At 40.9% G+C, this 14953-nt stretch overlaps 1 protein-coding gene and 1 long non-coding RNA gene across 2 annotated transcripts in view; one reads left to right on the top strand and one right to left on the bottom strand.

The window, feature by feature from the left end:
• Positions 1-417: 417 nt before the first annotated feature.
• Positions 418-14953, top strand: part of LOC116528426 (cytochrome P450 2C19) — an 87776-nt gene continuing 73240 nt past the window's right edge. Inside the window, exons 1-3 of the mRNA XM_032245654.1 lie at positions 418-693; positions 2556-2718; positions 2886-3035. Of these exons, the coding sequence (XP_032101545.1) occupies positions 526-693; positions 2556-2718; positions 2886-3035 (481 nt within the window). The 5' untranslated portion in view covers positions 418-525. The remainder of the gene's footprint in view (positions 694-2555; positions 2719-2885; positions 3036-14953) is intronic.
• LOC116528432 lies at positions 12418-12955 on the bottom strand. Its single transcript, XR_004259021.1, has 2 exons — positions 12794-12955; positions 12418-12456 (listed from the first exon to the last, which is right to left on the bottom strand). It is a non-coding gene; the product is annotated as an uncharacterized LOC116528432 (long non-coding RNA).

The following is a 14953-nucleotide window of genomic DNA, read 5'->3' as shown; positions in this document are numbered from 1 at the left end:
GGCTGCTGTATTTTTAGTAGGCTATATTATAATATTTGAAAGGATTTCATTTTAAAGGACAAAGTCTCCTAATCTTTGATATAGCATTGACATACTTTTTAAATATACAAGGCACATCAATTTTCCTCAAAATCATGAATTCCCAACTGATTATTAAGAATTCAGAATTTTGAATGATTTTTTTTTTGCATCGGATTATTTACTTTAATGCTTTCAATTATGATGGTGCATTGGAACCACTTAGGTTAAAGTTTTTTTAAAAATTACCAATACCTAGGCTCCAACCAAGTACAAAGAAACCAGAATGTACAGAGTGGGTACTGGAATGAAGGAGAACAAGATCAAAGGATGTTTTATTTTTATCTTTATCAGTGGGTCAAAGTTCTTTCAGAAGAGAGTCATATAGTGGACCTAGGTGATTGGTCACTTTATACGTCAAAGAGACACACACTGAATTAGCATAGAGTGTTATAAAAGGCTTGGAGTGCAATCTCACAGTTGTCTTAGTAAGAAGAGAAAGCTTCAATGGATCCCTTTGTGGTCCTTGTGCTCTCTCTCTCCTGTTTGCTTCTCCTTTCACTCTGGAAACAGAGCTCTAAAAGAGGAAAACTCCCTCCTGGCCCCACTCCTCTCCCAATTGTTGGAAATCTCCTACAGATAGATATTAAGGACATCACCAAATCCTTAACCAATGTAAGTATGCTCCTTCAGTGGCTTGCAAAACGTAAGTAAATTCACCTTATTTTCAAATAAAGTATATTCCTAGAGGTACATTGTTACAAGAGATCATTGTAAAGTAAGATACTTTGAAAGGCTTTTGTTGCCTTTTCCAGTTTGTCAGTGTCAGAAATAGCGGAATCATTTTGTGAGTAGAAAAAGATGTTGGTTTTTGCATGTTAGATTCAAAATAACAAAGTGGCAATAATTTGAAGTGCTTTGTTCCTTCTTCACTTTATAGCCATTTGCTATAATTTTTGGCTGATGGTAAATGGTAAGGAACGTGTTAGTTATTAGAGATTTCATTAAATAAGCCCTGTACTATATTAACCATGTGTTTTATTCAGAATAGCTGTGAAAATTGAACTTCTCTGAAGAATTAATTTATGCCTGTTGTCAAAGAAATAGCTGTGGGTTCAGGACCAGCAAAAGCAGATAAGTGGTAGATAAGACATTATAGACTTCCATTATTAGATCCACAAACTAATGTTTTAATTAAACTAGAGCTACAATATATAAACCCCCAAATGACCTTAGGGTTTAGTAATAGTAGGAAGAGGGGTGGAAGATATATAAGTATAGGGTATTTTCTCAAGTGAAAGATGGTTTAAAAGTGTTAATATAATGTATGAATAGCCCTTGCTGTGTAACAATTAGCATATATAGAGAGTAAAGGTCTGTGATTAGTATATTAAGTCTTATAAGCATGATGGTATGATTAGCTCAAGTGAACGAGGCTATAGTTATGAGGAGTACTCCTACTAGATTGATGTTATGTGGAAGGGCAAGGTTGGCAAGGCTAGTTAGGAGTCATCACATGGCTATTGGGGGAGAAGTGTTTGGAGCCCCCAAGTTAGTAGTATGGTTTGGCCATGAACTCGTTTGTAGTTTGATTTTGCAAGGCAGACTAATAGGGATGAGGTTAGTCCATGGGCAATTATTAGGGTGGTTGCACCTGTAAAACTTCAGGGCATTCGAAAGAAAATACCTATGATAACAAGTGCCGTATGGCTTATGGAACAGTAAGAAATGAGTGAATTTAGATTAGTTTGGCACAAATGGAGCTTGTTAGATTATTCTTCATAGGGATAGTATGAGAAATAAGCTATAAACTCTGTTAGGGGGTTAAGGATTATGGTGATTCGTATAATCCCATAGCCACCTAATTTTAGGTGTACTGCTGTGAGGACCATTGATCCAGCAATGGGGGCCTCTATGTGGATTTTTTGGGAGTCTGAGGTGGAGTCATAGAGAGGTATTTTTACTATGAATGCTATGATGCATGTTAGTCGTAAAAGGCTATTATACCAGGAAATTGTTAGTTCTTGAAACTGGATATTGGTCTTAAGGTGGACACAAGAGTGCTGATAAATTTCTCAAGCATCACTGTTTGAATAAGTAAAGTTTCAAATTTGGGTTAGCTGTGGGATACTGAAAATAAATTTGTCATTCTCTGAGCTCAGTTTCTTTGTTAAAAATAGAGCAATAGACCTGCTGAATATGTTGATGTGAGGATTAATTGTAATCTGTGTAGCAATTGTTTAACCATTGCCTTTTGCATCATAGACCACCTGAGTGGCAAGTAAATTAATCATCATTATAATATTATATATAACAATTATTATATTATAACAATGATTAATCATAATCATGTTTATATATAAAGTTCAGCATAATAGCCATCATCATGTTTATATATAAAATTCAGAAATATTTGAAGCCTATGTGGCTGAATAAAAGCATACAAATACAATGAAAATATTAGTCAGGCTCAGTAAGTGCACAAAAGCGGACAAAATAGTGACTTCATTTGCTGTTATCTCTATCTCCTTTTCTAGTTCTCAAAAGTTTATGGCCCTGTGTTCACTCTGTATTTTGGCCTGGAACGCACAGTGGTGCTGCATGGATATGATGTAGTGAAGGAAGCCCTGATTGATCGTGGGGATGAGTTTTCTGGAAGAGGCCATTTCCCAGTGGCTGAAAGAGCTAACAGAGGATATGGTAGGTGTGAATGTGCCTGTTTCAGCATTGGTCTTCAGGGTGGGGAGGATGGAAAACAAAGACTTGCAGAGCTTGGGCAGAGCTTGGCCCATCTATGTGGCTGCTCAGTGTCAGCTTCCTTTCTTGCCTGGGATCTTCCTCCTAGTTTATGTTTCTCTTCCTGTTAGGAATGATTTTCAGCAATGGAAACAGGTGGAAGGAGACCCGGCGTTTCTCCCTCATGACCCTGCGGAATTTTGGGATGGGAAAGAGGAGCATTGAGGACCGTGTTCAAGAGGAAGCCTGCTGCCTTTTGGAGGAGTTGAGAAAAACCAAGTGTGAGTGACCCTACTCTTTTATATCTGACCTTACTGGACTGCTCTCTTCTCTACTGACATTCTTAGAAACATTTCAGGAGTGGCCAGATCCTTTTTTCTTTTCTTTTCTTCTTCTTCTTATTATAATTTACATTCTGGGGTACATGTTCAGAACATGCACGTTTGTCACATAGGTTAACATGTGCCATGGTGGTTTGCTGCATTCATCACCACGTCATCTACGTTAGGTATTTCTCTTAATACTATCCCTCTTCTAGCTTGTCACCCCCCGATATCCATCCCCTATCCCCCCACACCATGACATGGCCCAGTGTGTGATGTTCTCCTCCCTGTGTCCATGTGTTCTCATTGTTCAACACCCACTTATGAGTGAGAACATGTGGTGTTTTGTTTTTTTGTTCTTACATCAGTTTGCTGAGAATGATGGTTCCCAGCTTCATCCATGTTCCTGCAAAGGACATAAACTTGTCCTTTTTATGGCTGTATAGTATTCCTCAGTGTATATGTGCCACATTTTCTTTATCCAGTCTATCTTTGGTGGGCATTTGTGTTGGTTCCAAGTCTTTGCTATAGTGAACAGTGCCACAAAAAACATATGTGTTCATGTGCCTTTATATTAGAATGATTTATAATCCTTTGGGTATATATCCAGTAATGAGATTGCTGGGTCAAATGGAATTTCTATTTCTAGATCCTTGAGGAATTGCCAAACTGTCTTTCACAACGGTTGAACTAATTTACACTCCCATCAATAGGTAACAGTGTTCCTATTTCTCCACATCCTCTCTAGCATCTATTGTCTCCTGAGTTCTTAATGATCATCATTCTAACTGGCATGAGATGGTATCTCAATGTGGTTTTGATTTGCATTTCTCTAATGACCAGTGATGATGAGCTTTGTTTTTCATGTTTGTTGGCTGCATAAAGGTCTTCTTTTGATAAGTGTCTGTTCATATCCTTTGTCTACTTTTTGATGGGGGTTTTGTTTTTCTTGTAAATTTATTTAAATTCTTTGTACATTCTGGATATTAGCCCTTTGTCAAATGGGTAGATTGCAAAAATTTGTTCCCATTCTGTTGGTTGATGGTTCACTCTAATGATTCTTTTGTTGTGCAGCTTCTTAGTTTAATTAGATTCCCTTTATCACTTTTGGCTTTTGTTGCCATTGCTTTTGATGTTTTAGTTATGAAGTCCTTGCCCATGCCTATGTCTTGAATGGTATTGCCTAGGTTTTTTTCTAGGGTTTTTATGGTGTTACGTCTTACATTTAAATCTTTAATCCATCTGGAGTTAATTTTTGTATAAGGCATAAGGAAGTAATCCAGCTTCAGTTTTCTGCATAACGCTAGCCAGTTTTCCCAAAACCATTCATTAAATAGGGAATCCCTTCCCTATTGCTTGTTTTTGTCAGGTTTGTCAAAGATCAGATGGTTGTATATGTAGGCATTACTTCTGAGGCCTCATCGGTTTCAAAGAACATCTTTATTTCTGCCTTTATTTTATTATTTATCTAGTCATGATTCAGGAGCAACATGTTCAGTTTCCGTACAGTTGTGCAGTTTTGAGTGAGTTTCTTAATCCTGAGTTCTAATTTGATTGCACTGTGTTCTGAGAGACTGTTATGACTTCCATTCTTTTGCATTTGCTGAGAAGTGTTTTACTTCCAATTATGTGGTCAATTTTAGAAGAAGTGTGATGTGGTTCTGAGAAAAATGTATATTCTGTGGATATGGGGTGGACAGTTCTGTAGATGTCTATTAGTTCTTATTGGTCCAGATCTGAGTTCAAGTCCTGGATATCCTTGTTAATTTTCTGTCTTGTTGATCTGTCTAATATTGACAATGGTGTGTTAAAGTTTTTCACTATTATTGTGCGAGAATCTAAGTCTCTTTGTAGGTCATTAAGAACTTGTTTTATGTGTCTGGGTGCTCCTGTATTGGGTGCAGATATACTTAGGATAGTTAGCTCTTGTTGCATTGATCCCTTTATCATTATGTAAAATCCTTCTTTGTCTCTTTTGATCTTTGTTGGGTTAAAGCCTGTTCTATCAGAGACTAGCATTGCAACCCCTGCCTTTTTTTGCTTCCCATTTTCTTGGTAAATATTCTTCCATCCCATTATTTTGAGCCTATGTTTGTCTTTGCGTGTGAGATGGGTGTCCTGAATACAGCTCACTGATGGGTCTTGACTCTATCCAATTTGCCAGTCTGTGTCTTTTAATTGGGACAATTAGCCCATTTACATTTAATGTTGATATTGTTATGTGTGAATTTGATTCTGCCATTATGATACTATCTGGTTGTTTTGCCTATTAGTTGATGAAGTTTCTTCATAGCATTGATGGTCTTTACAATTTGCTATGTTTTTGCAGTGGCTGGTAATGGTTGTTTTTTTTCGATTTTAAGAAAATGCATTTTATTATAGTCTCACTTCCATTGTATGTTTTGATTTCAAAAATTTTATTATAAAGGTACTAGATCTCTTGGATATATCCTCCATATTTTAACCTTTTTTTATTTCTGTCTGCCATTTTGCACTATGTTCTAGGAAATTTTTTTCACTTTATCTTCCAGATTTTTATTTATTAAAAAATACATATCTTATCACATTTTAACTTTTGGGGTACATGTGAGGAACATGCAAGATTGTTGCATAGGTACATACATGGCAATGTGGTTTGCTGCCTTCCTCCCCATCACCTATATCTTGCATTTCTCCCTATGTTATCCCTCCCCAACTCCTCACCCCCTGCAGTTCCTCCCCTATTCCCCCCTACAGACCCTAGTGTGTGATGTTCCCCTCCCTGTGTCCATGTATTCTCATTGTTTAACACCCACCTATGAGTGAGAACATGTGGTGTTTAATTTTCTGTTCTTATTTTTGTTTTTATATTCATTTTTTATCTTTTTAAAAAAATTTTATTCTTGTTGATTTTCCGTTCTTGTGTCAGTTTGCTGAGAATGATGGTTTCCAGGTTCATCCATTTCCCTACAAAGGACACGAACTCATCATTTTTGATGGCTGCATAATATTCCATGGTGTATATATGCCATATTTTCCCTGTCCAGTGTACCATAGATGTGCATTTGGGTTGGTTCCAGGTCTTTGCTCTTGTAAACAGTGCTGCAATGAACATTCGTGTGCATGTGTCCTTATAGTAGAATGATTTATACTCCTTTGGATATATACCCAGTAATGGGATTACTGGGTCAAATGGAATTTCTATTTCCAGGTTCTTGAGGAATTGCCACACTGTCTTCCACAATGGTTGAACTAATTTACACTCCCACCAACAGTATAAAAGTGTTCCTATTTCTCCACATCCTCTCTAGCATCTGTTTTCTCCAGACTTTTTAATGATCACCATTCTAACTGGCGTGAGATGGTATCTCAATGTAGTTTTGATTTGCATTTCTCTAAAGACCAGTGATGATGAGTATTTTTTCAGATGTTTGTTGGCCTCATGTATGTCTTCTTTTGTAAAGTGTCTGCTCATATCCTTGGCCCACTTTTGAATGGGCTTGTTTGTTTTCTTCTTGTAAATCTGTTTTAGTTCTTTGTAAATTCTGGATATAAGCCCTTTGTCAGATGGGTAGACTGCAAAAATTTTTTTCCCATTCTGTTGGTTGCCGATTCACTCTAATGACTGTTTCTTTTGCCATGCAGAAGCTGCGGCATTTGATTAGGTCCCATTTGTCTATTTTGGCTTTTGTTGCCAATGCTTTTGGTGTTTTGGTCATGAAGTCCTTGCCTATGCCTATGTCCTGAATGGTTTTGCCTAGATTTTCTTCTAGGGTTTTTTATAATGTTAGGTCTTATGTTAAAGTCTCTAATCCATCTGGAATTAATTTTAGTGTAAGGTGTCAGGAAGGGGTCCAGTTTCTGCTTTCTGCACATGGCTAACCAGCTTTCCCAACACCATTTATTAAACAGGGAATCCTTTCCCCATTGCTTGTTTTTGTCAGGTTTGTCAAAGATTGGATGGTTGTAGATATGTTATGTTGCCTCTGAGGCCTCTGTTCTGTTCCATTGGTCTATATCTCTGTTTTGGTACCAGTACCATGCTGTTTTGATTACTGTAGACTTGTAGTATAGTTTGAAGTCCGGTAGTGTGATGCCTCCCGCTTTGTTCTTTTTGCTGAGAATTGACTTGGCTATGCGGGCTCTCTTTTGGTTCCATATGAAGTTTAAGGTGTTTTTTTCCAAGTTCTGTGAAGAAGGTCATTGGTAGCTTGATAGGGATAGCGTTGAATCTATAAATTACTTTGGGCAGTATGGCCATTTTCACAATATTGATTCTTCCTAACCATGAACATGGAATGTTTCTACATCTGTTTGTGTCCTCTCTTATTTCGTTGAGCAGTGGCTTGTAGTTCTCCTTGAAGGGGTCCTTTACATTCCTTGTTAGTTGTATTCCTAGGTATTTTATTCTCTTTGTGGCAATTGTGAATGGCAGTTCGTTCTTGATTTGGCTCTCTTTAAGTCTGTTATTGGCGTATTGGAATTCTTGTGATTTTTGCCATTGATTTTGTACCTGAGACTTTGCGGAAGTTGCTTATCAGTTTCAGGAGATTTCGGGCTGAGACGATGGCGTCTTCTAGATATGCAATCATGTCGTCTGCAAATAGAGACAATTGGACTTCCTCCTTTCCTATTTGAATACTCTTTATTTCTTTTCCTTGCCTGATTGCTCTGGCTAGAACTTCCAGTACTATATTGAATAGGAGTGGTGAGAGAGGGCATCCTTGTCTAGTGCCAGATTTCAAAGGGAATGCTTCCAGTTTTTGCCCATTCAGTATGATACTGGCTATTGGTTTGTCATAAATAGCTTTATTATTTTGAGATACGTTCCTTCAATACCTAGCTTATTGAGGGTTTTTAGCATAAAGGGCTGTTGAATTTTGTTGAAGGTCTTCTCTGCATCAATTGAGATAATCATGTGATTTTTGTCTTTGGTTCTGTTTATGTGGTGAATTACGTTTATAGACTTGCATATGTTGAACTAGCCTTGCATCCCCGGGATGAAACCTACTTGATCATGGTGGATAAGCTTTTTGATGTGCTGTTGCAATCGGCTTGTCAGTATTTTATTGAAGATTTTTGCATCTATGTTCATCATGGATATTGGCCCAAAGTTTTCTTTTCTTGTTGAGTCTCTGCAGGTTTTGGAATCAGGATGATGTTGGTCTCATAAAATGATTTGGGAAGGATTCCCTCTTTTTGGATTATTTGGAATAGTTTCAGAAGGAATGGTACCAGCTCCTCTTTGTATGTCTGGTAGAACTCAGCTGTGAACCCGTCTGGACCTGGGCTTTTTGGGTGGTAGGCTCTTAATTTTTGCCTCGACTTCAGAACTTGTTATGAGTCTGTTCAGATTTTCAGCTTCTTCCTGGTTTAGGCTTGGGAGGAGGCAAGTGTCCAGGAATTTATCCATTTCTTCCAGGTTTACTAGTTTATGTGCATAGGGTTGTGTGTAATAATCTCTGATGATAGTTTGTAGTTCTGTGGAATCTGTGGTGATATCCCTTTATCGTTTTTTATTGCACCTATTTGATTATTCTCTCTTTTCTTTTTTGCATTGATCCTTTTACCACTATGTAATGTCCTTCTTTGTCTTCTTAGATCTTTGTTGGTTTTAAGTCTATTTTATCAGAGATGAGAATTGCAACTCCTGTTTTTTTTGCTCTCCATTTTCTTGGTAAATCTTCCTTCATCTCTTTATATTGAGCCTTTGTGTATCCTTGCATGTGAGATGGGTTTCCTGGATACAGCACACTGATGGGTTTTGGCTTTTTATCCATTTTGCCAGCCTGTGTCTTTTAATTGGGGCATTTAGCCCGTTTACATTTAGGGTTAATATTGTTATGTTTGAATTTGATCCTGCCATTTTGATGCTAGCTGTCTGTTTTCCCCATTAGTTGATGCAGTTTCTTCATTGTGTTGATGCTCTTTACAATTTGGTATGTTTTTGGAGTGGCTAGTACCGGTTGTTCCTTTCTATGTTTAGTGCCTCTTTCAGGAGATGTTGTAAAGCAGGCCTGGTGGTGTTGAAATCTCTGAGTACTTGCTTGTTCACAAAGAATTTTATTTTTCCTTCACTTATGAAGTTTAGTTTGGCTGGATATGAAATTCTTGGTTGAAAGTTCTTTACTTTAAGGGTGTTGAATATTGGCCCCCACTCTCTTCTGGCTTGTATGGTTTCTGCTGAGAGATCTGCCGTGATTCTAATGGGCTTCCCTTTGTGAGTAACCTGATTTTTCTCTCTTGCTGCCCTTAGCATTTTCTCCTTCATTTCAACCCTGGTGATTCTGACGATTATGTCTTGGGTTTGCTCTTCTTGAGGAATATCTTTGTGGTGTTCTCTGTATATCCTGGACTTGAATATTGGCCTGCCTTGCTAGGTTCAGGAAGTTTTCCTGGATGATAACCTGAATAGTATTTTCCAGCTTGGATTCATTCTCTCCATCACATTCAGGTACACCTATCAAATGTAGATTAGGTCTTTTCACATAGTCCCATATTTCTTGGAGACTTTGTTCATTCCCTTTTACCCTTTTTTCTCTAACCTTGTCTTCTCATTTTATTTCATTGAGTTGATCTTTTAACTCTGATATCCTTTCTTCTGCTTGGTCAATTGATCTGTTGAAACTTGTGCATGCTTCGGGGGAATTTCTTGTGTTGTGTTTTTTAGCTCCGTCAATTGACTTATATTCCTGAGTTGTCTATTCTCGTTAGCATTTCATCAAATCTTTTTTCAAGGTGCTTAGTTTATTTGCATTTTTTTAGAACCTGTTCTTTTAGCTCACAGAAGTTTCTTATTACGTTTCTTCTGAAGCCTGATTCTGTCAATTCATCACATTCGTTCTCCATCCAGCCTTGTTCCCTTGCTGTTGAGGTGTTGTGATCCCTTGTAGGAGTAGAGGCGTTCTGGTTTTGGGTGTTTTCATCCTTTTTGTGCTGATTTCTTTTGATCTTTGTGTATTTATCCACCTGTCATCTTTTTAGTTGTTGACTTTCAGATTGGGTGTCTGAGTGTACATCCAGTTTGTTGATGATGAAGTTATTTCTTTCCGTTTCTTAGTTTTCCTTCTAGCAGTCGGGCCCCTCTGCTGTAGGACTGCTGAGGTCCACTCCAGGTACTGCTTGCCTGGGGATCACCTGCAGTGGCTGCAGAACAGTAAGGGTTGCTGCCAGTTTCTTCTACTGCTATCTTTGTCCCAGAAGGATACTCGCCAAATGTCAGTCTGAGCTCTCCTTTATGAGGTGACTCTTTGGATATATGGGGGTCAGGGAGCTGCTTGAGGAGACTGTCTGTCCTTTATAGGAGCTCAAGTGCTGAGCTTTGAGCTCCATTGTTCTTTTAGACCTGCTCTGCAGGTATGTTTACGTCTGCTGCACCAGAACTCATAAACCCCTTTTTTTCCCCGTGTGCTCTGTCCTTGGGAGTTAGGGCTTTATTTCTGAGTTTCTGTTGTGCTGCTGCCTTTTTTTTCAGGGCTGCCCTGCCCAGTGAGGAGGCAGCCTAGTCACTGTCTGCCTGGAGAGGCTTTACTGAGCTGCTGTGGGCTCCACCCATCTGTTGTGTGAACTTCCCTGCAGTCCTGTTTATACGGGTGTAGTTAGAACTGCCTTGGCAATGGTGGCCCACCTCTGTAATAGCAGATTCTCTCTGTAATGGTGTGTTGCCTCAGCAATGCTGGGTTGCCTCAGCAGTGGTGGATTACCTCAATAGTGGTGGAGTGCCTCAGTAATGGCGGACACCCCTCTCTCACAGAGCTGGACCTTCCCAGGTTCAGCTGTGCTTGCTGTCAAACTCTCACCCCAGAGCGTTTCTAATTGCTGTTTTTTTGAGGGGGTGGGTCCAGCTGAGCCTGATCACCTGGCTCCCTGCCTCAGAGCCTTTTTTTTTAGTTGAACGGTTGACTCTTTCCCAGGTGTTCCAGTCGCCTGTTGAAAAGGTGCTGGGATCTGTGTGATTTCCCGTGCAGTGACCCGCTCTGCCTGCACCAGCTGAAACTGCAGCACTGAGATTTGTGGCACTTTTTTTGCCCTGGAGTCTCCTGGCCTCGCTCACTGTTTCAGTCCCCTTTTTAATCAGATGAATGGGCGACTCTGCCTTCCCGTAGCTCCAATCGCCATCTAAAATGGCAGCCAGATGGTGGCCAGACCCATTTATTTTGTATGGAGAACCACCGCCCTGGGGGCACTGGCGAAACAGCCGCACTGGCCAAAACAGCCATGCCGGCCAAACTAGCTGTGCTGGCGACCTGTGGGGCTCCTCTGCCTGGGAATCTCCTGGTCTGTGGGCAATAAAAATTCATCTGGAAATGCGATGTTCACTCACCCTCTGCACTTTCACTGGGAGCTGCAATCCTGAGCTGCTCCTAATCAGCCATCATCTATTTCTTACTGTTTCTTAGTTTTCCTTCTAACAGTCAGGCCCCTCTGCTGCAGGACTGCTGGAGGTCCATTCCAGACCCTACTTGCCTGGGGCTCACCTGCAGCAGCTGCAAAACAGTGACAGTTGCTGCCAGTTTCTTCTTCTGCTATTTTTGTCCCAGAAGGATACCTGGCAGATGTCATTCTGAGCTCTCCTTTATGAGGTGACTCTTTGGATATAAAGGGGTTAGGAAGCTGCTTGAAGAGACAGTTTATCCTTTATAGGATCTCAAGTGCTGAGGTGTGAGCTCCATTCTTCCATTCAGAGCTGCTGGGCAGGTACATTTAAGTCTGCCTTAGCAGAACTCATAACGATATTCCCCCCACCAGGTGCTCTGTCTCAGGAAGGTAGGGCTTTATTTATAAGTTTCTGTTGTGCTGCTGCCTTTTTTCAGGGATGCCCTGCCCAGTGAGGAGGCAGCCTAGTCACAGTCTTCCAGCAGAGCCATTGCTGATCTGCTGTGGGCTCTGCCCAGCTGCCATGTGAAATTCCCTGCAGTTCTGTTTATAGGGTTATGGTTAGAACTGCCTCAGCAATGGCAGACCACCTCTGTAATGGCAGACTGTCTCTGTAATGGTGGACTACCTTGGCAATGGCGGACAACTTCAGCAGTGGCAGACTACCTCAGTAGCGGTGGACTGCCTCGGTAATGGCGGATGACCCTCCCCACAGAGCTGGATCCTCCCAGGTTCAGCTGTGCTTGCTGTGAAACTCTCAATCCAGAGCATTTCAGATTGCTGATCTTTGTGGGGGTGGGGCCAGTCATGCCTGATCACCTGGCTCACTGCCTCAGACCCCTTTTCTTTCAGTTCAACAGGCGATTCTGTCTCCCAGGCCTTCCAGTCACCAGTTGAAATGTCACCCGGATTTCTGTGAGTTCTTGTGCCAAGATTCACTGCACCAGCTGAAACAGCCATGCTGCGGGCTTGTGGCATTTTTTCACCTGGGCATCTCCTGGCCTGGCCCCCTGTTTCAGTCCCCCTTTTTTTTAGTTGAATGGGCAACTCTGTCTCTCAGGCATTCCAGTCACCAGTTGAAAAGGCATCTGGATTTGTGTGAGATTTTATGCGGAGACCCACTGTGCCGGCTCTGTTGGAGGTGCTTTTCTGCCCAGGATTCTCCTGGCCTGGCTCCCTATTTCAGTCCCCCTTTTATCAGTTGAATGGGTGACTCTGTTTCCCAGGCACTCCAGTCACCTGTTGAAAAGGTGCCCGGATTTGTGTGGAGACCCACTGCACTGGCTGAAACAGCTGCACTGGAGACTCATGGTGCTGTTTCATTCAGGAAGCTCCTGGCCTGGCTCCTTGTTTCAGTCGACTTTTTATCAGTTGAATGGGCAACTTCGTCTCCCAGGCACTCCAGTCACCAGCTGAAACAGTGCCTAGACCTGTGTGAGTTTTTTGAGTGGAGAGCCACTGCGCTGGCCAAAACAGCCATGCTGGAGACCCGTGGTGCTCCTCTGCCTGGGAATCTCCTGGTCTGTGAGCAATAAAAATTTGGAAATGCAGTGATCACTCACCCTCCATGTGCTCACTGGGAGCTGCAATTCAGAGCTGCTACTATTCTGCCATCTTGGATCCCCTCCTCTCCAGATTTTTAAAAATATATATTTTATTGCACTTTATGTTCTGGGGTACATGTGCTGAACATGCAGGATTGCTGCATATGTACATATATGGCAATGTGGTTTGCCACTTCCATCCCTGTCACCTATATGTGGCATTTCTACCCGTTTTATTTCTCCCCAACTCCCTACTCCCTGCTGTCCCTCCCCTAGTCCTCCCCAACAGACCCTAAACATTTTTCCATGTTTAATGCTTTCTTTGGGAGCTCTTGTAAGGCCAGCCTGGTGGTTACAAAATCTCTCAGCAGTTGCTTGTCTGTGAAGGATTTTATTTCTTCTTCACTTATCAAACTTAGTTTGGCTGGATATGAAATTCTAAGTTTTTAAGTTTTCTCTTTAAGGATGTTGAATATGGCCTCCACTTTCTTCTGGCTTGTAGAATTTCTGCCAAGAGATCTGCTGTGAGTCTGAAGGGTTTCCCTTTGTGGGTAACCTGACCTTTCTCTCTGGCTGCCCTTTACATTTTTTCCTTCATTTCAACACTGATGAATCTGATGATTATGTGTCTCGAGATTGCTCTTCTCAAGGAGTATCATATGAATGTTGGCCTGCCTTGCTAGATTGGGGAAGTTCTCCTGGATAATATCCTGAAGAGTGTCTTCCAACCTGGTTCATTCTCCCCATTACTTTCTGGTACACTGATCAAACGTAGATTTGGTCTTTTCACATAATCCTGTAATTCTTGTAGGCTTTGTTCATTTATTTTTACTCTTTTTTTCTCTAATCTTGTCTTCACACTTTATTTCATTGGCTTTATCTTCAATCTCTGATATCCTTTTTTTCCACTTGATTGATTCAGGTATTGAAATTTGTGTATGTTTCACAAAGTTCTTGTGCTGTGTTTTCCAGCTCCATCAGGTCATTTATGTTGTTCTCTACACTGGCTAGTCTAGTTAGCATTTTGTCTAACCTTTTTTTCAAGATTCTTAGCTTCCTTGTATTGGGCTAGAACATGTTTCTTTAGCTTTGAGAAGTTTGTTATTACCCACCTTCTGAAGCCTGCTTCTGTCAATTCATCAAACTCATTCTCTGTCCAGTTTTGTTTCCTTGCTGGTGAGGAGTTGTGATCTTTTGTAGGAGAAGAGACTTTATGTTTTTTGGAATTTTCAGCCTTTTTGCACGTTCTTTTTATATTCATGGATTTATCTACCTTTGGTCTTTGAAGCTGGTGACCTTTGGATGGGGTCTCTTAGTAGATGTTGTTTTTGTTCATGTTGAAACTATTTCTTTCTGTTTGTTAGTTTTCCTTTTAACAGTTAGGGCCCTCTGCTGCAGCTCTGCTGGAGTTTGCTGGTGGTCCACTCAAGACCCTGCTTGGCCTGAGAATCACCAGCAGAACAGCAAAGATTGCTGTGTGTTCCTTCTTCTGGTAGATTTGTCCCAGAAGGGTACCTGCCAGATGCTAGCCAGAGCTCCCCTGTATGAGGTGTCTGTTGGCCTCTGCTGGGAGGTGTCTCCCAGTCAGATACACAGGGGTCAGATAGCTACTTGAGGAGGCAATCTGTCCATTATTAGAGCTTGAACACTGTGCTGGGAGATCTGCAGTTCTCTTCAGAGCTGCCAGGCAGGAACCCTTAAGTCTGCTGAAGCTGTACCCACAACTGCCCCTTTTCCTAGGTGCTCTGTCCCAGGAAGGTGGGGGCTTTATTTATAAGTCCCTGATGGGCTGCTGCCTTTTTTCAGAGATGCCTTGCCCAGTGAGAAAAGAGTCTAATGACACGTCTCCCTGCATAGGTCTTGCTGAGCTATGGTTATACAACACATAAAAGTTATACAACACGTGAAAACCAACTGTTTAATAGTTTTTGCCTTGTGTCAACTGGCTGTAGTAAAAGTGGAACAATTTTTTAGTAT

Source organism: Sapajus apella, unplaced genomic scaffold (genome assembly GCF_009761245.1).
Source record: "Sapajus apella isolate SASKATOON/1434 unplaced genomic scaffold, GSC_monkey_1.0 scaffold58, whole genome shotgun sequence".
Taxonomy (NCBI): Eukaryota; Metazoa; Chordata; class Mammalia; order Primates; family Cebidae; genus Sapajus; species Sapajus apella.
Note: the sequence above shows the minus strand (reverse complement) of the source record. Positions and strands in the feature narration are given on the sequence as shown.